Genomic DNA, 25,837 nt, shown 5'->3' with positions numbered 1-25,837 from the left:
CTCAATTAGTTGCGCAAAATTCTTTTTTCTTTATTAAGGATGAGATAGGTTAAGATTAACATATTTCTTGGGACTATCACACAATCAAATGCTGCTATCAGCAGAAGGGCTGGGGAATTGATTAACCACTCCTTGGAACTTGATTGTACGCATCCAAGAATGAAGATGGTGACATGTTTATGAAAATATATAATCTGACATTGAAATGGGCTGCAGTGTCATTCACTTTTAAGTATAGGTACTACTTATCACTTGTCATGAGTGAAGCATGCTGTAAGCTAAAAGGATAGTGACAACTCTTCATTTTGGGGCTGAATTCTGCAGAACATATAATCAAGTGCAGGTGAACCTGCTTTTCATAATTATGCATAAGGGCTATTGATGAGAATGATATGATTTTTATGACTGATATCTGCACACCTTTTACTTGAAAATAATTCAACTTTTTCTGCTTGCTTCCTTACCTGAGAAAGTATATTATCATTAGCATAATTAAATACCAATTGTGACTAGGGTATGTGATATTCCTTGGAAAGAGGTGCCAGCTCAGCAGGTGACTGTACACAGATGTTTGTGAGACTAAACCTTTTCCAGTCTGGACAAGCCAGTAATGGGCCCTAATAGAGCTAGTATATAAATAATAAAGGAGGATGCCACTTGTTTATCAAGTCAGTAGCTACTGAGTATGACTACAGTAGTCACAGTGTTGTTCTGTGGTGGATGTATATTGAAATTTGGTTTTGAAACACATCCACAAGAGGATTTGCCTGTTGAAACAAAAGAAGCAAAAATTGAAAAAGGAGAACATGAAATAGAAAGCACTGCAAAGTACTTTTTAATTATCAGCTTATTAGTAGCTGATCGCATGCTGAGAGAACACAACTTTAGAAAAAAATTATAGACAAATATTTCATCTTTTGACTTACCCAAAATAAGTTATGTCATCTTCATCTTTCTGAACCTTCTTGTATTAACTAGTAGCTGTTCAGACAGTATAAAATTCCTAGAATGGGAACTCTTTAGTTCTATGTATCTCACTACTATGTATGTAATTCCATTTACATCACTGTAAAACTTGAAAATACCTATTCTGTGCATAACTCTTCATTCTCAGTTGTTTTACTTGGCAAAGTAGTATGGATAGCCATGACCTTTTATTTAGTAACTGATGCTTAAGGATTGTTGAATTCAGCAGAAAGGAGTGGATGACTAAAAATCAAGCTTGAATATCAGACAATAGTGAAGCGAATCATCTTTCGCAACTGGCTATCTGAAAGATATTTGGAGGCAAGTGTTTGTGAAAGTTTGCTATGGTATGTTTCTCATGCTGCTTTATGATCTGTGTGCCCCACCCAGCTGGTGGTTTCCATGGTCAGCAAACTGCCCGCTGTTGAATTGAGCTCTTGGGATCAAAAGAGACTGTAAATACGAATGAGCTCTTGCAGATCTACCGTTCTTCAGTCTTAGAAGAATGGAGATCATTTCCCTAGTTTTGTGACACTGAACTCCACATAAATTCTGAAGTTGTAATCATTGACCGAGTTACTTGGCAGTTTAACAATCTGAAAAGTTGTCTTCCCAGGGATTTTTTGAATGAACAGAAACCTCAGTTCCTCAAAGGAGGATGAAAAAATCACTGCTAAACCATAGTGATCATGGTATGTCAGATATGTCTTCCTGTGTCGCATAAAGAGGTGGTAAGGAGCAGATTTCTGTACATTTTATCCTGGTACAGGACACTTAATGAAAATATTGTTATCCTTTGAGTGAGCCTTGCTACTAAGTATAATATTGCTTGCCTTTACCCCCCTTTCATGCTTGCTTTCTCTTCAGCAGCTATGTAATTCTTCAGGTTTTCTCTGTGAGGCTGCTTTTTCAAACCTTGCAGGTGCAGCTTTGGTCTGGATTGATGCTCCAACATCTTTTATACTAATAGGAATGTGGCTAAGTGGTGCTTATTTGGGGTGTTTGTCTTGGGGTTCTGAGCCAGGTGTTGTTTTTTAAGGTGTGAAATGAAATGTGGAAAGACTGTTTAGATTGGAGCTGCCAGGATGTTTTAGGGCTTGCAGCAGGCTGGGGGGAGGTTTGGGGTTGGTTTTGGGTTTTTTTTTCTTTTTTTTTTGTAGCTTGAGATCTGGTTGCCAGGGCACTGTTGAGTCATTTTACTGATATATCTGGATCAGTTTAGATCCTTCTTGTGATGTGAAATTTAATTCCTTCTTCACATTTTGTTTCCTGGGCAACAACCTGACTTCTGAATCCGATGCTCTTCTGTTTTTAATCCCTCCACTGTTACTGAAATTATCGATAAATCAATAAATACTGATCCTGAAGTACTGCCATTATTTTTAAAGCTGGTGCCAAACTAATTAATAGGAATACAAACCTCTGAGTTATTGCCTCAGACTGCAGCTATCCCTACAGCACTTCTAACCTTTCAAAAGCAAGCATATTGCTATTACAAGGCATGCTAGACTTTTTGGGGGTATTTTGAATATTGTCCTGAAATGCTAAATAGTTATTTTGGAAAAAAGAATTTCTCTGAGAATAGATTATTTTATCTTTATCATGGACTGAATGACCAGCCTGTTTAGAACACCACAGACCGATGCTGTCATGTTCACATCCATGCCTATCAGTTTTATTTCAATTTGGCTGCAGTGTTGCCAAGCAACAAGTGCACGACTCCCACATTTGCCTGCCTACTCGCTGCTCCGTTATCAACTCATTTGTATTCCAGAAAAATACAAGGAAACCTAAATTTCAGTCTACTTTATTGAAAGCAGTCAAACTGAGAAGCCCTCTTGCTTGCACCTGCCACAAGCAAGGGTAGAGAGCATTGCCCTAGAACTTGGGAGTGCCATCTTACTTGCACACCCATCTGCAATTTTTTTGTGTCCTAGCTTCCCAATGCTGTACGTGTATTTGGAAAACCCCGGAACCCCACTTCCACTTCCAGGCTTTTATCAGCATGCTTAAGACTCTGAAGTCTGGGTACCAAGTCATTCCGTATCGGGGCTTGCAGTTTGCCCCAAACAACTTCTGGAAAACAGTATTTTTTTTTAGGTAGAGTTGCTGTTCACTGAATAGTCTCATTATGGGAGAAACATTCTCAGAGCATCTAAAATTTATTCCATGTAGGTTTTTTGCATTAATTTGGCATCCTGCATTGAATTGTTCAGCAAAGACACGTGTAGTATTTAATGTAATTTCCTGAACTCAAGGCGGTTTAGTAATAGCACCTCATTTTGTGATCTCTGTCCTACCAAGCTAAGCTGCTTTAAACTGTGTGGGATGAAACCATATGAATGAGTTAATTCTAGGAAATACTTAGTTCTGAACATGCTAAGTAGGTTGATACTGTTCTATAGTCAGTCACAACTTAGCAAATACATTGACTGTCCGGAGAGAGCAGCAGGCAGTGACATTTTTTTTTAATACTGATCCTAGTTAGTAGAATTTATTGGTTCATGTCAGATTATTTAACCTCGGGAAAATATATGGAACTTCTGCAAGTGGGCAACTCTTTCAGGCTCCTGGTAGCCACTTTATATAATAGGCTCTTCTGCTGGCCTTTGAAAGTACCATGCACATATTGCTTATGGTCTAGGTTATCTAAACTTTGACTTGGATAACTATTTTTTGTCTACCTAAAACAGATATGAAATGTCAGTCTTTGGTTTTGGGTTTTTTTTCAAGTTTTCTGCCCTATTGAATATGGTGAATCTTTTTTGAGAGTGAGAAAGAGCTACCTTTTTCTAGTGGATAGAGAAATGCCTTTGGTGTTTGCAAGTTCTAAAGGGTAGGCCGGGGAAGGGTAGGCCCTATGTTACTATTATCTCATCAGCTTATTAATAAACAATATCAGGGACACATCAGTATCAAAATAATATAATTTACCCATAAGACATGCAGATTGAGCCAAATATCTTCTTGAAATTAGTTTGTATGATAAAATATTACCTATTCAGTGATGTTACGCTTATTTGAAAAGAAGCACTGTTACTAATTCAGTTCAATACAAACGTAACTTTATTGTTACTTAAATGCCAATGAAATAACTGTACAAATTCATTGTGTAACATTTACTGTTAGAAATTAAAGCACATTTCTGGTTATAGAAATACTGTTCACAATTGGAAAGTTGTGATTTCTCTGATACCAGTGGTTGTAAATGGTCTACAGCCCTCATTGACACCTAGGAGAAATAGGCAGAGGACTCCAGTCTCAGTAGTGAGGTTTTCTGGGTTTTGCAGCACCTTCATGCTACAATAACTGGAAATTAAATGGCCTGAAATGAATGGAAAACCTTGTATAAAGATTTGTAATATTAAGTGAATAATACTTTTTCATTGAACTTGTTCTTCAGTTTTCATTTCATGCTGTTTGCAAAACTTCATCTGTAGTATATCAAGTACCTTTGCCACATAATGTAAATTATTTTCCTAGAGTGGACAGAACCATGCGTGCAACTATTTCTACTCACTGATGGTGCAGATGTCAAGGAGAATAACATTCATGCTCATCCTTACAAAGCAAGATTTGGGCATGTTCAATGCCATGGACTGAATTAATAATTTTTTTAAAGTCACAAGATTCAAAGCTTGTTTCAGTGACAACTTGACATCTACTTGCTTAATTGATTTGTGACATAACTTGCGTTAGAAATTGACTAATATTTCGTTTACTGATCAGAAGGTAGTAGTTTGATACAGGCTGATTTGCGATATTCTTTTAAGCATAATATATGAACATTTCAGATTTTTGGATGTCACTTGAAATAAAGGATTTCCATTTCATTCATCTGTGCAGATAACTCCTTGTCGTTGGACAATGTCATGGCATTGAACATCTTCTTTTCCTCTACTTTTATATCTTCTTTTTTTTTTTTAAATATGGAGAGTGAGAAATAACTTGCCTGCAGTCTCTAAGTCAAGACATAGCAAAAAGAGATATCAGCCCCTACCACTTCTCCCATGCTGAAGTTGGACCATGTTGCCTTCTCAGTTTACACCCTCTTAGTAGACATCATGGCATTGTCATATTTAATTCCTAAATTCAAAACTGTTGTTCTTCATATTTAAAATATCCTAATACATATGAAGCAAACATAGATATACATGCTAGCAATTTTTCTCAGGAATAACTTCTGATTAGTGAAACAGCTAGGTTTAGTTCCTTTATTTTTTTTCCCTTCCTTTTGCATGTCGTCATAACTTACAAAGAATCTGTGCTGCTATAATACAAGAATTGCTCACTGGCAAGTCAAGCAAGACAATGCAGATATGATACAGGCCTTCTATTTTTTTTCCAGTTGTTTAATGACAAAATCATACATAAAATCAGTACTTAAAATTCTGATGTTTTATTCTGTGCAAGTAAAATTAAAAATTTAAATACAAAATAAGCACATTTTTAAAAACAAAATCATAGGTTAGTTTTACTCAATTAAGACATATTAAAATAAGTAGCAGCTTAGTATCAAGACATTAGTGTGCACTTCTTTAAGAACTGTTATTTTCCCTAGATCAGAGTCAGAACTTTGAATTTCTTGTATTTTGATTCATTATTTGACCTGGATGTCTTAACTCCAGCTATGTATCACAGGAATAAACTCAATAATATTCACAAGATACAAGCCCTTAGCCAATAAACATTGCCACTGCACTGAGCATTACAACAGAAAAGAAATATATCTCACAGATACTTGCTTTGGAGGGCACGTGAGTATTCAAAATATTTGTAGTGGATTCCTCTTTCCTTAAGGTATCAGTTGTGCTTTGAGGCATTCTGGAGTAGTTTGTCGGCATTCCACTGGTGATACTTAAAGTCATAGGGGTAGTGGATGATCCTGTTGAACGAGCCAGGCTTAAGTTCACCTCGGTTGAATCTTTGATGTAGATTGTGTGTGTGGCTGCTGCTTCTTGAGAACTAACCTTCCTAGTTGTCAGATCTTCTGGGTAGAGGAGTAGTGGTCTGTCTGTGCTCGTAAACAGTACAGTTGGGCTTAAGGTCACCAAGGTGGAAACTTCCTTAGCTTTAAACTGTTTATGCATTTTTGTCATTTTGGTCGGTTCGGTTGCCACTGGGGAAGTAGCTTTGTCTGCTGCCTTCATTCCTTTAATCATGAGGCTCGAGTCTATAACTGTGGGAGCCGCTGAGGTTGGTGTGGCATTCGTCCAAAGCGCAGACTGATTAGCACAGGGAGCCCCTATCACACTGGCAGCTGTTCCTTGCACCCATTTAAGCAAATAGGGGATATTTTGTTCATCGCTGCAGGACCATGGGTTGTTATATAGTGTTACTACTTGCAGCTGAAAGAGCTGGTCAAAAGCTTTGTCAGGAATGTATGTGAACTTGTTGTTATGCAGGTAGAGGCTTGTAAGGTGTTGTAGTCTCACCAGTGTTCCTGGAAGTATCTGGGACAAGAAGTTATTGGATAGATCCACTGTCTCTATGTTGTAGGGCATATTGGTTGGAACTGTCCAAAGTTTGTTGCTACTGAGATTGAGAAACTTGAGACTGCTCAGTGTGTTGTTGATCAGAACAGCTCTTTCCACCATATTCCTGGAAACATCAAGCACTTTAAGATTCCACTGGTAAGCTGTATCAAGTTTCTGAAGAACTTTAATGTTGTTGTTTATGGCATATAATTCCCATAAGGACTTGGGCAGATGAGCAGGAACATTCTTGAGCCAATTATTTGAAATGTCAAGGGTCCTCAAATTGGTGAATCTTGTTAGCTGATGATCGAGATCTATGAACTGGTTAAAGGACAGATTTAAATATGTAATGTTGTCTTGAAGTCCATGTGGCAGTATAGTTAAGTTTCTGCCTGAGCAGTCCACATTCCTGTCATTTCCTGAGCACGTACAGTTAGAAGGACAGATACCCAAACCAGTGGGTATGAAAAACAGAAGGACCAGCAGACAGGCAGATGTATTCAATATCTGGTATTCCATTGTTGCCTGGAAATAAATATACCAAAATGACACCCTTTAAATCCCTGTAATATATTTTATTTCTTTATAAGGGTTGTCTTTGCAATGACTACTTGCAGGAGAAATTAAGTAAAAATATCAATAAACCCCTTTGTGGCACGGTCCTTTTTAGAATTGTTCAAGAGAGACTTTACAAAGCATCCCTTCATAGACTGTCATGTTGTCTGGCAGAATGAGACTTGTTTTTTCATCTCCCTTTCCCCCTCAAGCTCAAATGAGGGCTTTCTTCCGAAAATGCAAGTCTCTTCCAAATGTTACACAATGTCTGCTTCTTGTTTTTAGTGATTTCAAGCCTATATTATGTTTGGGATAATGTGTTCTTTTATACAGGATGAAAAAATGGCTGTCAACTGGATCTGCTTTACAAATCTCTGCAGCAATGTAGCAGTCCCCCCCATACATGCATGCTATTAGCTTAAGTAGAATTGGTTAAAATACATCTTAAATTGTTCGGAATTTAGTCTGAAACCCCAGTTCCATGTTCATGCTAACATGCACATCATTATTTTCCTTATTATAGTGTTAATTACATTCCCAAAACTGGTAACACATGTTTGAAGCTGAATTAATGTTAGTAAGAAATCTCTGACACTGCAGCAAATTTCTGGTGCAAGCATCTGTCACCAACTAATAATTTCATTCTTATTTCTGTCTCTAATCTTGTAGTAGGTTTTTGTGGTTAAAAACAAAAACACAAACTTACCGTAATCTCTTCTGCAGTATCAGCACATCATTTCTGTGAGAGATTTAAGCTTAGAGGTCGTCTCGTTCTAGAGAGTAGCTACAGTTGCTGTCTGTGGATTGTGCTTGCCTCTTCAGCTGCATCGTATTGCTGCTAGCTGGGGCTCTGCAACCACCTGATCTGCACTACATTGGAGGACTGCAGAGCTGTCGTTGGTGCTGACTCAAATTTATTGCAAAGCGAGCGTATTCAATAAAATAGTTGGGGTTTATAATTTGAATCAGTTAACTTCTCCATATCTATATTTTATGCTATGTCAGTGCATCAAAACACAACATGTAAGATTGCCTACATAAACAGTACCAACTGAGATTTCTGTAGGCTGTTTTAGCTTAAGCTAGGATTCCATTTAAATGTTCCTATTTAAAAAGTCATGTTGTGTTCTTTTTTTACCTTCGATTAACCTCTGCTCCTGTAAAAAGGGTTAATGTTGATTTGGGCTTCCTATCTTAAGCTTTTTTAAGCTACGCTGCCAGAATATTTTTTCATAGTTTTAAAATGTTCGGTTTTCTACTCCTCAGATCAGGCTATCACTATATTATCAGGTATGATCTAGCTCAGCTTGTAGGATTTTACAGATTTCTATATGAAATCTTTATCTGAATTTCTCCAAACAGTATGGTAAGGGTGGATATGGTTTATAATGCTGTTAATTTTAACATGGTATAATGCAACAAGCCTTAAAAAAAAAATCTTTGCGTAATTGGAGTGCTATTCTTAGGCGTACACAATCATACAGCTTATATAAAAGGTAAGAAAAAGTTGTCAATATCATTTCCTGTGCTAATGTATGGGCAGCAGCCTAGAATTGCATTTGCATAACTTATTACTTCAATCTTTAGTGGTAATTTAAAGATTTTGAAGTTCATTATGTATGTGCAAACATGTGCTCTGTGCAACGTATTCCCTCCCCAAGCAAACACAAAACTACAAACTCTTTGCCATTTTGCAGAGACATCATGGAACGCTAGCTTCAGCATCTAGCAGCTTCTTTCTATAAATCTAAACATTCGATACTGGTTAAAAAAAAATATATATAAAAAAATTAAAATTAATTCACCTCTGAGACCGCCCTCCTACTTCCCACCAAAAAGTTATCTTATCAAAATGCATGGTTTTAGACAGGACAGTGAGTTTCGCTTGGACTCAGGGCCCAGAAAAGAACCTGTAAAACACTTGGTCACCTTGAGTTAAAAGGAATCTGGCATCCACACAACATTAAATTACTTTTTAACGCTTATATTAATAATACTGAGTGCATTCTGAAAATGCTGCTTCAGAGGAAGGAGTTAGTGAATGCACACAACTCTTTCTGCTAATCATTTGCCTGGGTGTTCTGAAAACTCTTTCTGATTTATCCATAAAAACTGTATCTAGGTAAAAGAAAACATTTTTGTACTTGTTCTTCAATTATTTGCAGCTATTTCTGGTTTTTAGTAACCGCTGTTTTAACTCTTTACTCGCACTGTTCTCTGCTTTACCAAACAAAAGTGTGACGTGACAGGAGGTTTTACACCAGTAAACTTTTTGGCAATATTTGATCTGAAGGAAATCTCATTGCTATTAGTAAAGGACAACTGGTGGCTGCCAGGAGGATTTGTTTCCGATACATGTGATCCTTTGTTGCCAAGTTGTTACCAAGTCATGCAGAGAATGGGCCCTTGTATGAAAGATGATGGCGCATGCATGTTGAGGCTTTTAGGCTTTGTTTCGAATTCGAAGCTTTGTATCTAAGCAAATACTCAGTTGTGCTTTAAGTGACCAAAACATCTTTGAATTAGAAAGCTTTATTAAAATTAGCTTAAATTCATTGCATTCACTTATATAGAACAATTTTTAGAAGCTTTGAGTACCTCTAAAGCTGTACTGTTTCTTGAAGCTCCCTTCAAGAAACCCTCAAGGAGTTCAAGAAGCTCCCTCAAGGTCTATATGTATGTTACATACATGTATAGCCTGAGGCACAAAGGTATGCGTTCTCTGTAGTCTCCAAAATCCGGAATCTCTAGTTATAGATAAATAGTGGGCACAATCCATATTGTATTTCAAAATTATTTGCTTCAGGCAGAAGCAGGTGATTCCCTTTTGTGAAAGCTGAAGTTAAGAAACACTGGGGAAGTGCCCATGCTGTGGTCTCCCTGTTCTTGCCTGCGTCAACTTCTCCTTTTTTCAGTTATTTGAAGAATACTTCATTTAAGAAAAATGTGAGGTATGCTGGAAATCAATTTTGGCAGTCTACAAAGGGTGTTCTGGCTGTGGCAGCTAGGGTGGTGGTTCATGAACTTGACTGAGAAACTCGGGTGGCGGGGGCAATTGTTCCTCTGAGTGAAATTCCTGGTCCCTGCTGAGATCTGATCTGTGATCCTCAGTTGGTTCCCTGAGCCAGTCAGGTGGAGGTGGCAGATCTGGGAATTCAGGTAAGGCCTCTGGGTGAGGACAGGAGTCGCATGCACAGCTTACTGCTTCTGAGGTGGGGGCTGGAGACGCGCCCGTGTTGGAAACTGAAATGCTGGCTACAGAGCAGTCTTCGGCCGGTGGAGGCAACTGGCTGTTTTCGTTACTGGTAGTGCAGTTGGGTGGTTTCTCTGATGCAGTGGGATCCTGCTGTAAATTTGTGTCTTGTTTCAATTTCCAAGGCAACATAAATAAAACTGATGAACGTTTGGTAGCCTGGTCAGAGTCCATGAGGACATCTGGTGTGTCTCCATCTGCAAATGGAGAACGACCTGCCCAATTTGAATCGACTATAACTGGCCTCTTGCAGCATTTCCACAGAAGAATTGTAATAATAGCCATTATCATACTAATCAAAATGATGCCAATTATCAGTGCTGCTATCCAGCTTCCATTGCTGTGTTCTGCATATGCTTTGGGGAAGTGAGGTGGTATCGTAATGGTCAGTGCTTCTCCAGATTTGTGTAAACTGGGTCCAGTTGCTTGCAATTGGTACAGACGAGCTTTGTCTTCTGTTGGAGTCCTGAAACTGTTGTATACATTTCTTTTATTCATGAAAACGTTTTGAGGTATTGCTGTAGAAAGTGATTTCCAGATTTCTCCATAGAAGAGAACCAGTATTACTTGGTTGCTGGCCATTTTCCTGCAGCCTCTTTAAAAATGTCCTCTCCTATAGCAGGAATGAAATAGAACATGTTAGCTTGAAAGCTGTGTTTGTTCTATAGTTACATGTTAGTGATACCAGTAGTGAAAATTAATATTAGACTGTGTTTAAAATTTCAAGTCTGTTCCTATTTGCATAATCAGCAGGTTTGTCCCTGACTTTACAAACAACAGGCAGATTTTCATTATTGATCATTCTAATTAAGTGACTTCGAAGAGAATGTCTTGGCTATTATTACCTTTTTTTCACCTTATCAGAAAAAGGCATCAGCAGAGAAGTCCTCAGAGTGTTTCAAAATAACATTTATCGATCATGTAAATGGATGTGGAACTGGAAGAAAATATGTAACACTTGCAACAGTACTGACAAACAGGATTGTCATGAGTCAAGAAAATTGTCTTGTTTTGATGGATATAAGCCGAGACCTAAGTAAAAGACTCTTCACAGTTCTCTTAAACTTTTATTTCCTGTTCTTGCTTCTCTCCAGCAGTTAAGGGTAGAAAGTAATAATTTTTCAGAAGTTTCCAAATACTGATGCTGTAATGGAACTGCAGTCTAATGTTAAGCTGTTTTTATACATAAATTCCTGCATGTGGAATGCTTTCTGTAATGAAGGAGATTGCTTCATGCCAACAACTTAACATTAACACAGATTATTTTTTTTTCCCCTCCTCTGTGCTGTTTAGAGTTCTGGTCTCTGAATGTCTCCATATGAAACAAATCATAAAATACCTCCACTGCATAGGGGTTTTTTTAATACCTGAAGCTACTTTCATGCAATTTGAGCTAATTTATTAGTTACTACAATGATAGTCATGTGAAGCTGTTCCTAGGAAATTAATATGCATAAATCTTTGAGGATTTACAAATATGCAAATTTAAATTTCAGATGCAACAGTGTAAACACCTCTGAGTAGTGAATTAATGCTTCTTGAGAACATTATGATCTAAACTCTGTAAGGTTTATAACAGGAAAAAATGTTTCAATTTAATTTCCTTCTGCTCCCTTCTTTTCAAACGATAGTCAAATAACACTTACATGTAGAGTTCATGATAGTTCACAGTAACAACATCAAACAACATGCGTTTGAAACCCTGATACTTTTAAGATACAGACATTCAACAAGAGCTTTGAATATACGCTGAGGTCGGGACATACACAGTGCTGTATACAGTGCAGTTCCATTTCAAATGAAATAATACAAATCTTAAGCCTTTCCACCTTCAGGTTGATTCTTACCTGCTCATTGATCTCCTATCAAGCAAGCATCATCTTTTTTGCTTGAAGCCTTAGGAAGACAGACTGTGTGCTGAAAGTCAAGCAGCTTAAAATGGCTCTTTTTTACGTTGAAGTAGGTTTCTCCAGCTGAAGAGGAAGTTTATCAGCGCTGCAGGAAGTGTCAAGAGTAGAGAGATTACTAAGAGCTTTGTCTCAGAGTTTGCATGCTTTATGAGCAAACTTCTTGGCTCTGTTGTTTTTATAAAAGTCAAATATTTAAATGTTTGTGGCTTTTGTCTGGTATGTGCCCATTATGTAGAAATTCATTAATACTTGTTTGCCTGTCTGTGTTGAAAATAGTTACACTTCTGTGTGAGTCAAAAATTATTCAAGTTTGGATTGGATTTGAATCTTACTGATTTGATTTCAGGGGATGGGTTTGGTGTGCTGTCATGATTTAGTGGAAAAGCAACCTTAGAGTCATTACTGTGAGTCATAGAAAGCTATCTGATCACAGGATGCTGGCTTGCCTACCCATCTTCATTTCTGTAGTTGCATTAAAAGGCAGATAACTACAGATTTCGCTGTGCTCCCATCCCCTGCTCTCCATGTCATTTTTGTGTCTGGACAGCTTTGGTACCTTCTGCCATCATTAATCGGGGCTGTACTCTCTAAGCAGCTGTTTTCCCACTGTCTGTCTTTTGTCCATACCATTTAGTCAAACCCAAACTACTTTATTTTATCTCCTTGAGCATTTTTGCCTGGAAAGGCTGCCTGGCAAAAAGAAACTCGCACAAATATGGCCTCACGGCATTTTGCAAGCGTGTTCTGCTTGTGCCAAGCAGCTACTGCCAGATCCTTCTGCAGTTTCTTCATCTCCTCCTGCTTTTCCTGTTGTGCCTCTCTTCTGATTGCACTAGTTCTATTTTTTCAGACTCTCCCTACTCCTGCAGAACCACAAATCCTGGTCCCGTACTCACATTATAATTCATAGTTTCTTGTCCGATTCCTTCATCTCATGCCGATTCTCTTCAGCCCTCATAGTCTCCACCTCTCTTTTGCTGCAGTTCCCACCTCATTGACAGTTCTTTTTCCTTCCTGTTTTTCCTCCACTGATAGATGATCGTGATTCTTTCCTTCCCCCCCCCTCCTTTTTTCATGACATTGCTGGTTTAGCCCTTTAATCTGCTGCCTGTTAACGACTTACTGTGTTCCTGTGTGCGGGCTGGCTAACTGGCTTGGAGATTCATTCTCCTGTTTTATTTCTGTTACCTTCCTAGCTGTGAGCAGCTTTACACTAGGTTAGGTTCTCACATTTGCCATCTCAGATGCTTTTTTTAGTACTTGCACAGCCTCTGCTGTTGCCTCGTGCTCATGGTCATTTTGGGGAAGGAGAAGGCAACTGCAATGCAGCATCCCCCAACCCTGCCCTTTAGCTCTCCTTCTGTCACCAGTGTGAGATGTTCTCAGTTCATCTCTCTTAAGTACTAGGTTGTCATCACCGATCCGTCACAGTTTGCCCTTATTCTTCTGGCCTTTCTTCTCATGTTTTAGAAACGCCTGACATCATCCCCTGTCCTCCCATCCTGCTTGTGTGTTGTGTTGCACCTCCTCCCTTTGAGTTCTAAGCTCTGAATGTGGGGTTTGTGGCAGATTAATTGGAATTTGCCCTGTAGTTGGGGCAGGGGTGGGGAGGTTTCCATCTCCAATGAACTTATTTTCTAATGACTTGTAGTTCTGGGCCAACCTTGCAAACTCCTTCCAGCTTTATCTTCCTTACTACACAAACCACCTTTGACACAGGCAGTTGCATTTTTTTTTTTTTGAGACCTTGTGCTTTTTTGGCTTCCATGATACTGTCATCTTGCTTCTCTGCTACTTCTTTACCTGCCCTTTCAGATAAGTTTATGGGTGATGTCATGGAAGGGAACGGGGGATTCAGTCTTACATCCTGATTCTTTCAAACTCATACAACCATCTCTTGTGTCAAAAATGTTTGTTACAGACGCACAGGATGTTTAGAACTTTGTCGTTATGCAGTTTTAGCACTGGTAACCATGGTGCAACAGATCATCTTTAACCCAAGAGGTAGCTTGTGAAAAGCTTCTTGTGTTTCCTTAAAATAACAAAGCTCTGTTTTAATGAGACCAGACACAGGCATCTCCCCAGAAATATGGGAAAATCAGGTCTCTATGAGAATAAAGAAACTAAAAGCCGTGGTGGTTTCGAAGAAGTTTTTGGCATGTTCTAACTGATCGTGTTAGGACAAAGTGGAGTGTATTTCCATGATGCAAGAAATCACAGCTAGTCGTCAGAGGGGACCTTTACTCTGGCTTTCAGCAAATGTTATAGGAATATAGTATTCCAAAATACCTTATGTAATATTTTGTGCAATATTTTGACTTAGAGAAAGTGTCACAAAAGTCAAGTTATTTAAAAACTGATGTTGTTAGTTTATTGGAGGTCACAAATTGAAACAGTTCTCATATTCTAACATATAATACAAACTTCGTATATTCATACACGAAGTCAAAACACAGTAAATACAATTCAAATCTCAATCTGGTTCAGAAGCAATTAAGCTGGTTTAACAAGTTCTTGATGAAAAACCTGAAAGGGCATTTTGAGAGGGACTCGTTCCTGATTTGGTAGTTGCATCAAAGTTGTGACTGAATTTAGGTTTCCTTAAAAAAGTAACTTCGTTATACCTGTGTAGCTCCTTATGATATGATATATTTATTAGACTAACGGTCCTTTCCTTCCCCTCCCAATGATCTTTGAGACTGGACAGGCTTCTGTCCTTGTTTATCCCGTTCAGCTCCTATCACCGTAATTTCTGGTCAAAGGAGTAAAACCGGTCTTGACACTATTTATTGAAAACTATTTAACAGTCTTATTCCCTTCTAGATCTGCAAGCTGCTACAGCATTCCCACTGTCACAAAAGGAAAAAACCCTAAGATCTGAATTTATCTTTTCTGTGTTAAAACTCACGTGGTTAATTGAAAGCTAAGTTTTTTGCCTTATATTAATGATGTAAAAAAGGCAAAAGATTAGTTTTTACCTGAGTATGAGTTAAATCTCAACTACAAAATTGGTTAAAACAGCTTTGTGTGACTTTGATGGTTCTTTGTTTTCCTGTTCATTATCTGTTTCCTTAGTGAGTTTCTCAGTAGTTTCATCTTCCATTTTCTTTTGAATTGCAGCAGTCTTGCAGTCTTGCAGTATCAAGTCGGTTCCAATTGTCTCCTTAGGCATCCTCTGCCACGTTCCTGCTGCAGTTGGCCATAAACTGTTAGTTGCCAGAATATCGCCATTGCTCCTGGGCCTACGTTTTCCTTGCTTAGTTTTTTTGAGATATGACATTTTGTTTGCTATTATGACTGTCGACAGAAATAAGAAGGTGCAGATAAGCACAAGTACTGCTATTACAATGAAGCAAATCAATATAAGAGACTTATTATCCTCACATACTTCTTTTGTCATTATACTCTTGGGTTTGCTGGTATTCCTAGGTCCTCCAGTGGCAGAAACAGCACTTCTGGCAGGGGAAGATGTTGAATATTGGGCCATTGTTGAAGATAAGGATCGCAGGGTACTTGGCTGCATTTCAAAAGGAGTTGTTTTGCTGTTGAAATGGATGCTTAGAGGAGAATTTGTATTGGCTTCTGTTATGTTCTGGCTTCCACTTAGGTTTTGGCTGATAGGATTCCAGGTTTCATTAATAACCCTAGGGTAATAGGTATGGTTTGCACTTGTTTGTAAACATAAAGAAAAGATTATTACGACAGGGAAAGTGAAGCGTGGTTTACTCTGTCTCTTTGTCTTCATCTTCCTATCTGATCACCTGCAAAAATATAAATCCTGATATTAGTTTAGCAAATGCTAGTTTTTAGAGGTTTGAATCAGATGTCTTGGGGAATAATAGGCAGCAGTCTCTTTGATGGGAAAAAAACCCCATAACCTGACCTTATTTTTAGTGGATGTAGGAGGAAGAGTTCAGGTATTTGGAATTCTGAAGGAATAGGTTGTCTTGAACTTCTGACAGTTTGAGGTTTATAGAAAATACCTGCAGATTAAAAATGAACGTGGAGCAAAGAGAGAAAGTGTTTCCTACTAACTACTGGGTGATGTGTGGGCAGACTCTGTGGCAGTTCCTTCTCTTTGGTAGTTCCTCCTCTTGAAAGCTGGCCATGTTACAACTTCAGCTACACCACTTCTGCTTTTGCACGGTGAAAGGAGAAACCCATGTAAAGTTTACAGATTACTGCTTCTTACTTTCCTGTATTCCCCTGCATGTGGAAAATGTAACCATGCTCATAAAGATGGTTAAGTAAAAAACTTTCATGTAAAATGTTCCTGTAAGTGAAAGCAGTAGCTTATTTTAATTGATTATGTTTATTAGCCCAGCTGTCTGGAGTATTTTATAAATACCAAGGAAGAATTTAGTTTGCTAATTTTTCTGCGTTATTGTACAAAAGGCTATTTATCACAAATGTACTTCTCACAATTTTTTCTCACAATTGCTACAGATTGTGACGTTTTCTTTAAAACACCTGAGATAATTATGCAAATTATATCACCATTAGTATGTTCTGTTTCATATTTGTGTAATAATCAAATTTGTACTGTTGAATTTATCTGGAGGGCAGGAAACTGATCTTTAGGTCAGTTTGATACTAAGATAATAACCTCAAAATAATAGTTACAAATCAGGCAAGCAGGGAACCACTTCACTGCTGCTGCTTCATCCAGTTTGCACGTGCGAGGCACGTTCAGAGTCTAAGGCTGATTATCCAATCCAACGTCTCTCACCTGTCTCTATTAAAAGAACAAAATGTTTCCTTTGAATGTTACAGGCTACATTTGGTTCAAATATAAATACTGTAGAGAATGACCAAAAGTAACGCTGATATTTTTAGAAATACATTTGTTCTTCAAGGTAACTTTAAAGGTAACAAAGCATATCTATATGTTTGTGAGATTAGGTAACACTGAAATATTCCAGACAATGCTTACTTTTAACATAGTCAAAAGTTAGTGTGCCTACCAAAGAGCTGAATATATTCACTTCCAAAATCCAGAGGGGTGAACTTGCCTACCTTGCAAAACCCAAGTGGCAGTCCTCCAGGAAAACAGAAGAAGTGATGTGCCTGATACGGGAGTAAACTATGGGTGTGTCTCCTTACATGACAAAGAGATATATCTATCTTTTACTTTGCAGTTCACCCATAACATAAAATTAGACTCCATTCTGAGATGAATGAATCCTTATTGTTAAGTTCGAACTAGAAACCATCTTAGTAATCGACTACTGCTCAGATAGAATTTTTTTTCTTTATATGGTAAAGGTTATATATGGAGGATGCCCTGTAACATACTTTTAAAAGGAAAAAAGCAAAACCAGCGAAGCATTTTTGTTTGTTTGTTTGTTTTTGTTGAAACAAAGCAACATTTCACATAAAGTTTCTGCATGACACGCAGAACTGAGATGCATTTGCCTGTACAGATATACTCCCAACATTTAGTGTTAGTGTCCAAGAGTCGCAACTCCCTCTCTGCCTACTCCCTCCAAGAATACAATAAGTCCAGTGTTAATCGTAGTGTTCTAGACCAGATGTGCTTTTCTTAAAAGTAAACAAACTGATGTTGTTAAGGGCTTAGCTTAAAATCATGAGAGCAAAGAAACTGATCATTAAAGAGCTGGGTTTTTTCCTTTTTAGTTCAACCCTTCGTGCCTAGGTATTCCTAGGGTCTCCTATCAGTACACAGTAAGATCCGCAATACATAGGAACAACACAGCGAAGTAGCTTCCTTAATGCAGATGGAGATAATATTTTAACAGATTACTATTTTTGAGTTACTTGAACTTCTTTAAAACTACTTTTGCATATAATTTTCTACAAAAGGAAAATGTGTACTTACCTTGCCAAGATATAGTCAAAAGCAAATTGGTGTTTCAGATATTTAGTCCTTTAACAATGAAATTTCTTTGTGCATATATTTGCTCCTAGGATACAAACGACCCTTAGCATAAAGCACGTAGATTTAGAAGATACTGGTATTTTTTAAGCAAATCTGTAACTGAAATTATACGTCGTTTACTCTAAGTGGAGAACTAAAACCACAGAGATGACACACTTCCTTTCTGTAACAACTATGCCATGACATGTTGGAGGGGGAAAAACACCAACTTGCCCAAATTAGCTCTCAGAACAACAGGAAGTAACACAGGGGAAAAAGAAGTATCTTTGGCAGGCAAATCTTCTACGTTTGTGAAATTTATCTCCTCAGTTATCCTATGCTCAAGGGTTTACCTCAAATGTTATCGAGAGCAGTGTCCCGGTACACTCAGAACTACATAGGTACTTACAGTGTTCATTAGCTCTTTCTGTCGCCTCTTGGTTTGCCTTGAAAGAGTTGCGTCAATGTTAGCTTGAAACAGTAATAGTACGTTAGTGATAGTACCTTAAAAGCACCTTAGATCTTCATAAGCTGCTGTTGAGTTTGATTTTTAACTAATTCTTCCTAGTAGAATTTTATTTGCTATGCTAACTCTGGAGACTTGGTTTAGGCAGGTGTACTGTCCAGTCTCATAAAATTCAGAGAATGATTAAACAAGAACAAAAGGTTCTTAATATTTATATATTATTTGAATGTTTTTCTGGAAAGAGTTATTTGTAGACAAATCCTCTGTGCTGCTCAGAGGACTGACCATTCTTAGAAACATTCCACCGACCATTAGTCTGTGCTGCAGTATAAAGCAAATGAAATGAGTTTGAGACCCTTTGAAAAAGTTGGTATGTGGACGCTTAATTAGTCTAAATTATTACTTCTGAAATAAATGTATTGTTCCACATGTAAAAGTAAATATAATTTGAATCTCTAGAGAGGTTGTAAAGTTACTTTGAGGGACTTACACTTTTTATTTTTAAAGAAACTCCAAGCTTTTTTCACATAATCAGGTTTTGATCCAGTCGATGCACTGTTGCTCTCCAGCATGGATTTTATTTTTCCATTTAGTTGAATAAACCTCCTGTCTGCCTGGAGGTTGCTTGGCTGTAGTAGGTTGTGTGGCACTTCCAAGTGGAGTTGAGTGAAATCCCAAGTCAAGCTTCATCATACTGGGCACCAAACTTGGTTGGAGTGTGAGTCGTGGCAGAATAGTAACAGATGCCTTTAGGCTGTAGCTGCCAGTCCCGGGTCATTGCTTTGGACTGGTGGTATTTTTAGACTGATCCTTCACATAGTTCTGGTTTAGTGTAGTAGTAGTATGTGTAATACACCACTCAAATGTTTGTAATGTGGATCTAAAAAGCAAACCCAACAATGTCTGTCTTGTTTTCTTACAGATTCAAGACTGGTCAGATCAATGGAGATTTATTGATATACCATGTACTGCTAACTCTGAAGCCATACTATGCAAAGCCATATGAAATTGTAGTGGACCTCACACATGCTGGCCCCAGCAATCGCTTTAAAACAGACTTTCTTTCTAAATGGTTTGTAGTTTTTCCAGGCTTTGCTTATGAAAATGTCTCAGCAGTTTTTATTTATAACTGTAACTCTTGGGTCAGAGAATACACCAAATACCATGAAAGGCTCTTGACAGGTTTGAAAGGAAGCAAAAGACTTATTTTCATAGACTCTCCAGGGAAGCTGGCAGAGCACATCGAACATGACCAGCAGAAACTCCCAGCAGCTACCTTGGCTTTGGAGGAGGACCTGAAAGTGTTTCACAATGCTCTCAAACTGGCTCATAAAGACACCAAAGTCTCTATTAAAGTAAGTTCTTCTTATGTTGTTCCTAGTGAACTGTTATATTTTTATAAAGTTTTGAATATGATTTTACTGTCTCTTAATTCTCCTCTCCTGTCTTGAGGAGAAATTAAAACTTAGTAGTATGCTTCTTCAGAAGTGTAAAATTTTATACATTTATCTTTATAAACTTCGAAGTGTCAGACTCTTCTCTCTTTGTATTGTTAACAATAAGTGCTGAACCATTTTTCTGTTCTCTTTCTAAGGTGGGGTCGACAGCTGTGCAGGTGACATCAGCAGAACGAACAAGAGTCCTGGGACAAACAGTGTTTTTAAATGATATATACTACGCCTCTGAAATTGAGGAAATATGTCTTGTTGATGAGAACCAGTTTACCTTAACCATTGCCAACCAAGGCACACCACTCACCTTCATGCATCAGGAGTGTGAAGCCATTGTTAGGTCCATCATTCATATACGGACACGGTGGGAGCTGTCACAACCAGACTCTATCCCACAGCATACTAAGATTCGTCCTAAGGATGTCCCTGGAACACTACTGAACATAGCGCTGCTCAACTTGGGAAGCTCAGACCCCAGTTTGCGGTACAGTTCTTTTACATTAATATCAACTTTGGTCAAAAATGCGAATTTTTTCCAAGGTTTTATTAGCGTTAGCAAATCTCTCTTGAACAAAACAATCTTTCTTTCACAACAACTCAATAAATGTGCTTTTTAATATAAAGAAAGATTGGGTTTTCTATAGGTGAAGAAAGGTGTACATACTGTCAGGATAACTGAAGGCGTATTGGAAGCTTAATTTCTCTTTACCGGGAGAAATACCTACGCTTTGCAATATATATTTGTTAGGTACATTTGATTTTCATGGAGCTGACTTCTTTTTTAATAACCTGGGAGCTGTACGTCTTAGAGCAGGTTCTTGGATCTTGTCAGAAAGGACTACCTCAGGCTGGGTGCTGGCTCAGTGGCAGCCTCTGGGGCCCTTGGCAGTCTCTCTCCCAGCAGCTCAGGGGCACCTGGAAAGTATTTAGAATTTCCTGGAAGTGAACACCATTCTAAGAAGTGCCGTACAAAGTCCTTCAAGCATACTCTTTAACCTCATCCAGAATTGTTCAAAGCAAGTAGAGGAGTAATTTCTTTCATTTCTCCAAGGCAAATGTTGTTGTCTCTGAATGTGAACAGGTGCAGGGAAAAAGTTCAGGATTGAAACATAACCTTTTATATAGCAGTACTGATTTGATTTTTAAAATGTCAGTACTACTACTGTGATGCCGTGGTGTAATGCCCGTGTTTGAAAATGTACAAGAAAACTCTTACAAGTCACATTTGTTTGCTCTGTTACAGGTCTGCTGCCTATAATCTTCTATGTGCCTTAACCTGTACCTTTAATTTAAAGATTGAGGGCCAGTTACTGGAAACTTCAGGTCTGTGTATTCCTGCCAACAACACGCTATTTATTGTATCTATTAGTAAGACTCTTGCAGCTAACGAACCACACCTTACCTTAGAGTTCTTGGAAGAGTGTATTTCTGGATTTAGCAAATCTAGTAAGTAACATTAGCATTCCTTAATACTAACTCTGAATTTGAAAAGATCCAAGCTGGTAGCTGTCTAGCTTAGTCAGTTAAGCTTCCTCTGGTTACTAAGTCACAAAAAGTTAAAATTGCAAAGGCTTCTCAGAGCTGTTTTAACTGTTCTCAAGATTACCCATTTATATCTGTTTCTTAATAATCAAGTTGTGTAATACTTTGAAGCCAGGCAGTTTCACAAACTGGAATGGTATCTGTTGGAGCAAAAACATAACTTTTCGCGTTTGAATGTGCCCTTTTCTTTCTCGCGAAGTAGATTTAAAAAAAAAAGGCAACTGCCTTTTAAACTTCGAAATTAATGTTAAAACAAGTTTTACTAGACATCTTGTTCATTCAGAGGATTCAGTTCATTCAGAGAGAATTCTGAAATACAAATTTTTTGTTTCGTATCACTGTTGATAATTTTGTACAGCAAGTACTTTGGCTAGATCTCTTATCAGGCTGTTATTAACTCTCCAGAAACAGAGAATATTGCAGAACAAAAATCAAAACTTGAGGTCCATGATAGTGAAGGTTTGAACTCTAGAACGCACATACACAGAAGAGTTACAGGATTCTTTAGCCCATCGAAATTAATCTTTCCAGATTGATGATATCTCTCAATTGTAAATCTGGTTCTGTTGCACCGCTGTTGTCATCCTTTTTTTCCATGCATACTACGGCTCTGACTTTACTGTTGGAAGCTGTTTAGGATACATTCTCAAGATTAAAAATAAATTGTCTGAAGTAGTCACACCTAATACTGAATGTATTCTTAATAAAACGTCAACATCTCCTTGCCAGATTCCTACAGATGTCACCATTAGAGTGTGTTTCTTTTTGAAGCTTGTCTGTTTGCCCAGCATTATTTGCTCAGCTCTGATAGTAGTTATTTTAGACAATAAAACTGAAAGGAGAACTGCTCACAAATAATTATTTACTTATAAATAGAGACCAGTGCTGATTCTGTGTTACAAAGTGAATTTTTATTTCAGGTATTGAACTGAAACATCTTTGTCTGGAGTATATGACTCCTTGGCTGTCCAACCTGGTCCGGTTCTGTAAACACAATGATGATGCTAAGCGTCAGCGAGTCACTGCTATTCTTGATAAGCTTATAACGATGACAATAAATGAAAAACAGATGTACCCTTCCATTCAAGCTAAGATATGGGGAAGTCTGGGACAGGTACAAATTCTGCATAATGTATTGCAATTTGTTTATAAGCACATTATAGAGTTGTAAACCACTTAAATGTTAATGCAGAAAAATAAATTGGATCTTGACATGACCTAAGTATATTAGCTGTATGGAGAGGAGTGTGCAAGTTCTTCTGAAGTTTCCATTCTATAAAATACTTCATAAAAGCATTAATGAACTCTGGCTTCTAGGAGTGTGTTCCTGGCCCCCACTGAGAATTGAAAATTAGAAGTCTGTGGTATTAGTAGCAATTATTTCAATTAGTAGTAATTATTTCATCAAACCCCCTGAATGTCTGGGTACTGAATGGGAAGAACACAGTGCTAGCTTTCAGAGGCGAGTAGGCATGTGGCATTGAAAGAACTATTTTTTTTGTGTCTGTTTGCACTTTTGAAACGGACGCATTTTGATTACAATAAACAGAATATCAGTCCTCCTGCTGAGCATTAGGTTAACACTTAGCCAAATTCTATCCTCATCCTCCCTGCAAAGTAAAGAAAAACAAACAAACAAAGAGCTGATGTCATATATGCCATTCGTGAAGGAGGTGTCTAGACAAACGAGATCAGCTTTACTTGCCGTGTCCAGGCTTGCTCACAGGTTTTGTCAATTTCCTCATTGTCATACTATTTTTATTTTAACTGTCATCCAAACTGATGCAGCCCCGCATCACAAAGCTACTCTTGGAGTATGTGGGAGAACTGTCAAAGGGATGCATGAGTGCATTTTCTTGTTTGGTCCAATTGGAAAAAAAAACCAACCCAAACAAACTTAAAAAAAAAAACCCAAACCAACCCACAAAACCAATGTATTTTGAAAGTTGAAATTACACTGAGAGCAATATGACTGTTATGTCCAGTACGAAAGTCTGTTAACTGGTAAATATGGAGAACACAAAATTGAAACATTAAATATTCCGCAGCAGTCAGTGGAAATTTTAGCATTGAAATTCTGGGTCAAATAAGTCAAACAATTTTCATAGTATGATGAGAGCTGAATTTGAACCAGTACTGAAATAGCATTCATCTTAGCCTGCACATTGCACTTAGAGTTCTCCTTGCGCTTGGACGGGTTTTATTCTTACCTGCATATATTAAATGTCTGGGGGGGTTGGGGGTTTTTTTTTTTGTACATGAGAAGAAACTTGTTTTACTTGTAGCTATATTCACGCATGGCTAGTGCTCTAAGCAAAACCTTTGACAGATGAGATAGTGCTTATTTTCTCAGAAGTATGTTTTCCCCCCCCACTTCAAATCCAATTTCTTCTTACTAGGTTCAACATTTCATTAATAGTTATACTTCAAAATGGAAAAAAAAATACAAACTAAATTATAGTTTCTTCACAGTTCTGAAGCGCTTTGATCTGGAATAAAATGTGATGGAATTAATCTCTATACTTACATTACATTAATATTTACATTAGACTTTTTTTCCCAAAAGGATAACAGATCATTAAAATGATGCTTCAATTTATGGTAGTTATGCATCTTCAACTAAGAAAAAACAGAATGACTGCTTATTTAAAAGGTGGTTTACTGTGGAAAAAGACAGTTAATCTGATAAAAAATAATTTTTCTTTCCTCTAACAGATAACAGATCTCCTTGATGTAGTGCTGGACAGTTTCATCAAAACTAGTGCCACAGGGGGCTTAGGATCCATAAAAGCTGAGGTTATGGCAGACACAGCTGTAGCGCTTGCTTCTGGAAATGTAAAATTGGTTTCAAGCAAAGTGAGTTCCCTCTTTGCCTTAATTTTCTTTTATATAATAATTTCAACTTACATAATAATGTGATACTGAGATGTTTTCTGATAACTCAGTACAGGCAATAATGCAAAAAACATGATTAAATAGGTTCCAAGCATAGAATAATTCCAGTGTTAAATTGTCATGTTTTTTACTGAAATCCTGAGCTGTGCTCTTCATTTGAGTAAAACAAAATGGTTGCTCTCTTTTCCAGGTGATTGGCAGGATGTGTAAAATAATTGACAAGACTTGCCTGTCCCCAACTCCTACACTGGAACAGCACCTGATGTGGGATGATATTGCTATTCTAGCACGTTACATGCTGATGCTCTCCTTTAACAATTCTCTGGATGTGGCAGCACATCTACCCTACCTCTTTCATGTAGTTACTTTACTGGTGGCCACTGGTCCTCTTTCTCTCAGAGCTTCTACTCATGGTCTCGTTATCAACATCATTCATTCTCTTTGCACCTGTTCGCAGCTTCACTTTAGTGGTAAGTTGGTTTGGTTTTGATTTTTTTTTTCAGATTTTCAATTAAGCTGATTGCTTCTGAGTTTAAGAAATATTTGTCTTTCTCTCTTTAAACTGTTCTGAGCGCTTGAAAATACCGTGTTGTAATTCAGCTTGCGTACAAATCAGAATGAGGATATGATCTACAACAAATGAGTATGGAATTTAAAAATTACTGTCTGGTTTAGAGCAGGTGCATAATGTGTAAATTATTTGTTTAACAGGTTTTAGAAAAAGAGAAGAAAGTACCAATAAGTTACTGTAATGCAGAGAAAGGAGAAAGTACGTCTGTGCTAAAACTGGCCGATGTGCGTTTTTTTGAATGGTTGCATAATATGGTAACAAAAATATCAATTACGTAAGGGAATTGTGAAACTATACTCTTAAAACAGGTATTTTGCATACCACTGTATTTTACCAGTCCTAAAATAATTGGTATTAGCAAATACATAGCTGTCACTTCTTACCACAGAAGTATGGTATAAAACCAGGCTAGGTTTTGTGCAGAAAAATTTAAAAGTTTATGTAATCTTGTCTTTTTAAGTATCTGAAAGCTCATTTTATAGCTAGCTGTATCGACAGAGTGAATGTGTGAATACACACACACATACATACATATTTGTATAAAGAAAAGCTCTGCTCTGACACACAGAAAGGCAAGCCTTCCTGTTTAAACAATGAATTTGAAGTACACTGATATGAAATGAAAGTTCAGAATTGTAAAACTATTCAATGCTAGTAGCAGGGCCATCATTTTCTTCTGATTTAAGTAACTGGCTTTGTTTTAGTGCCAGAGCCAAAAGCAGAGTTTGATTGCAGTTTGAACTTACAGTACTGTTAGTATTTCAAAGCAGAAACGCTCCAGGTTTCCATTTTCTGGACCCATGTGAGAAGTCTCACAGAACCACATCTTTAAGCAAGTTTATTTTTACCTGTTTTTAGAATACATCTTCCTGG

General features: G+C 37.7%; 4 protein-coding genes across 7 annotated transcripts in view; 1 reads left to right on the top strand and 3 right to left on the bottom strand.

Moving 5' to 3' along the window:
- NF1 (neurofibromin 1) overlaps positions 1-25,837 on the top strand; it is a 103,054-nt gene that overhangs the window by 58,114 nt on the left and 19,103 nt on the right. For all 4 annotated transcript variants that reach the window (XM_075112929.1, XM_075112927.1, XM_075112928.1 and 1 more), the window contains 6 exons: positions 19,428-19,860; positions 20,100-20,440; positions 21,200-21,402; positions 22,419-22,612; positions 24,214-24,354; positions 24,584-24,863. In XM_075112929.1, the coding sequence (XP_074969030.1) occupies positions 19,428-19,860; positions 20,100-20,440; positions 21,200-21,402; positions 22,419-22,612; positions 24,214-24,354; positions 24,584-24,863 (1,592 nt within the window). The remainder of the gene's footprint in view (positions 1-19,427; positions 19,861-20,099; positions 20,441-21,199; positions 21,403-22,418; positions 22,613-24,213; positions 24,355-24,583; positions 24,864-25,837) is intronic.
- On the bottom strand, positions 4,010-7,819 carry OMG (oligodendrocyte myelin glycoprotein). Its single transcript, XM_075113145.1, has 2 exons — positions 7,705-7,819; positions 4,010-6,968 (listed from the first exon to the last, which is right to left on the bottom strand). Exon 2 carries the CDS (start codon positions 6,960-6,962, stop codon positions 5,643-5,645), a length of 1,320 nt encoding a protein of 439 aa, XP_074969246.1. The 5' UTR covers positions 6,963-6,968; positions 7,705-7,819; the 3' UTR covers positions 4,010-5,642.
- EVI2B (ecotropic viral integration site 2B) lies at positions 10,003-10,833 on the bottom strand. The gene has a single exon (XM_075113146.1). It carries the CDS (start codon positions 10,831-10,833, stop codon positions 10,003-10,005), a length of 831 nt encoding a protein of 276 aa, XP_074969247.1.
- Positions 14,519-18,130, bottom strand: EVI2A (ecotropic viral integration site 2A). The gene is made up of 2 exons (XM_075112904.1): positions 18,001-18,130; positions 14,519-15,922 (listed from the first exon to the last, which is right to left on the bottom strand). Exon 2 carries the CDS (start codon positions 15,904-15,906, stop codon positions 15,151-15,153), a length of 756 nt encoding a protein of 251 aa, XP_074969005.1. The 5' UTR covers positions 15,907-15,922; positions 18,001-18,130; the 3' UTR covers positions 14,519-15,150.

The sequence above is a fragment of the Phalacrocorax aristotelis genome, chromosome 18, assembly GCF_949628215.1.
Source record: "Phalacrocorax aristotelis chromosome 18, bGulAri2.1, whole genome shotgun sequence".
Taxonomy (NCBI): domain Eukaryota; kingdom Metazoa; phylum Chordata; class Aves; order Suliformes; family Phalacrocoracidae; genus Phalacrocorax; species Phalacrocorax aristotelis.
The sequence above is the reverse complement of the archived record's forward strand: the minus strand, read 5'-3'. Positions and strand labels throughout refer to the sequence as shown.

Excerpts from the sequence above, each read along its gene's own strand:
- OMG (XM_075113145.1), bottom strand. The coding sequence starts at position 6,962 with ATGGAATACCAGATATTGAATACATCTGCCTGTCTGCTGGTCCTTCTG.
- EVI2B (XM_075113146.1), bottom strand. The coding sequence starts at position 10,833 with ATGGCCAGCAACCAAGTAATACTGGTTCTCTTCTATGGAGAAATCTGG.
- EVI2A (XM_075112904.1), bottom strand. The coding sequence starts at position 15,906 with ATGAAGACAAAGAGACAGAGTAAACCACGCTTCACTTTCCCTGTCGTA.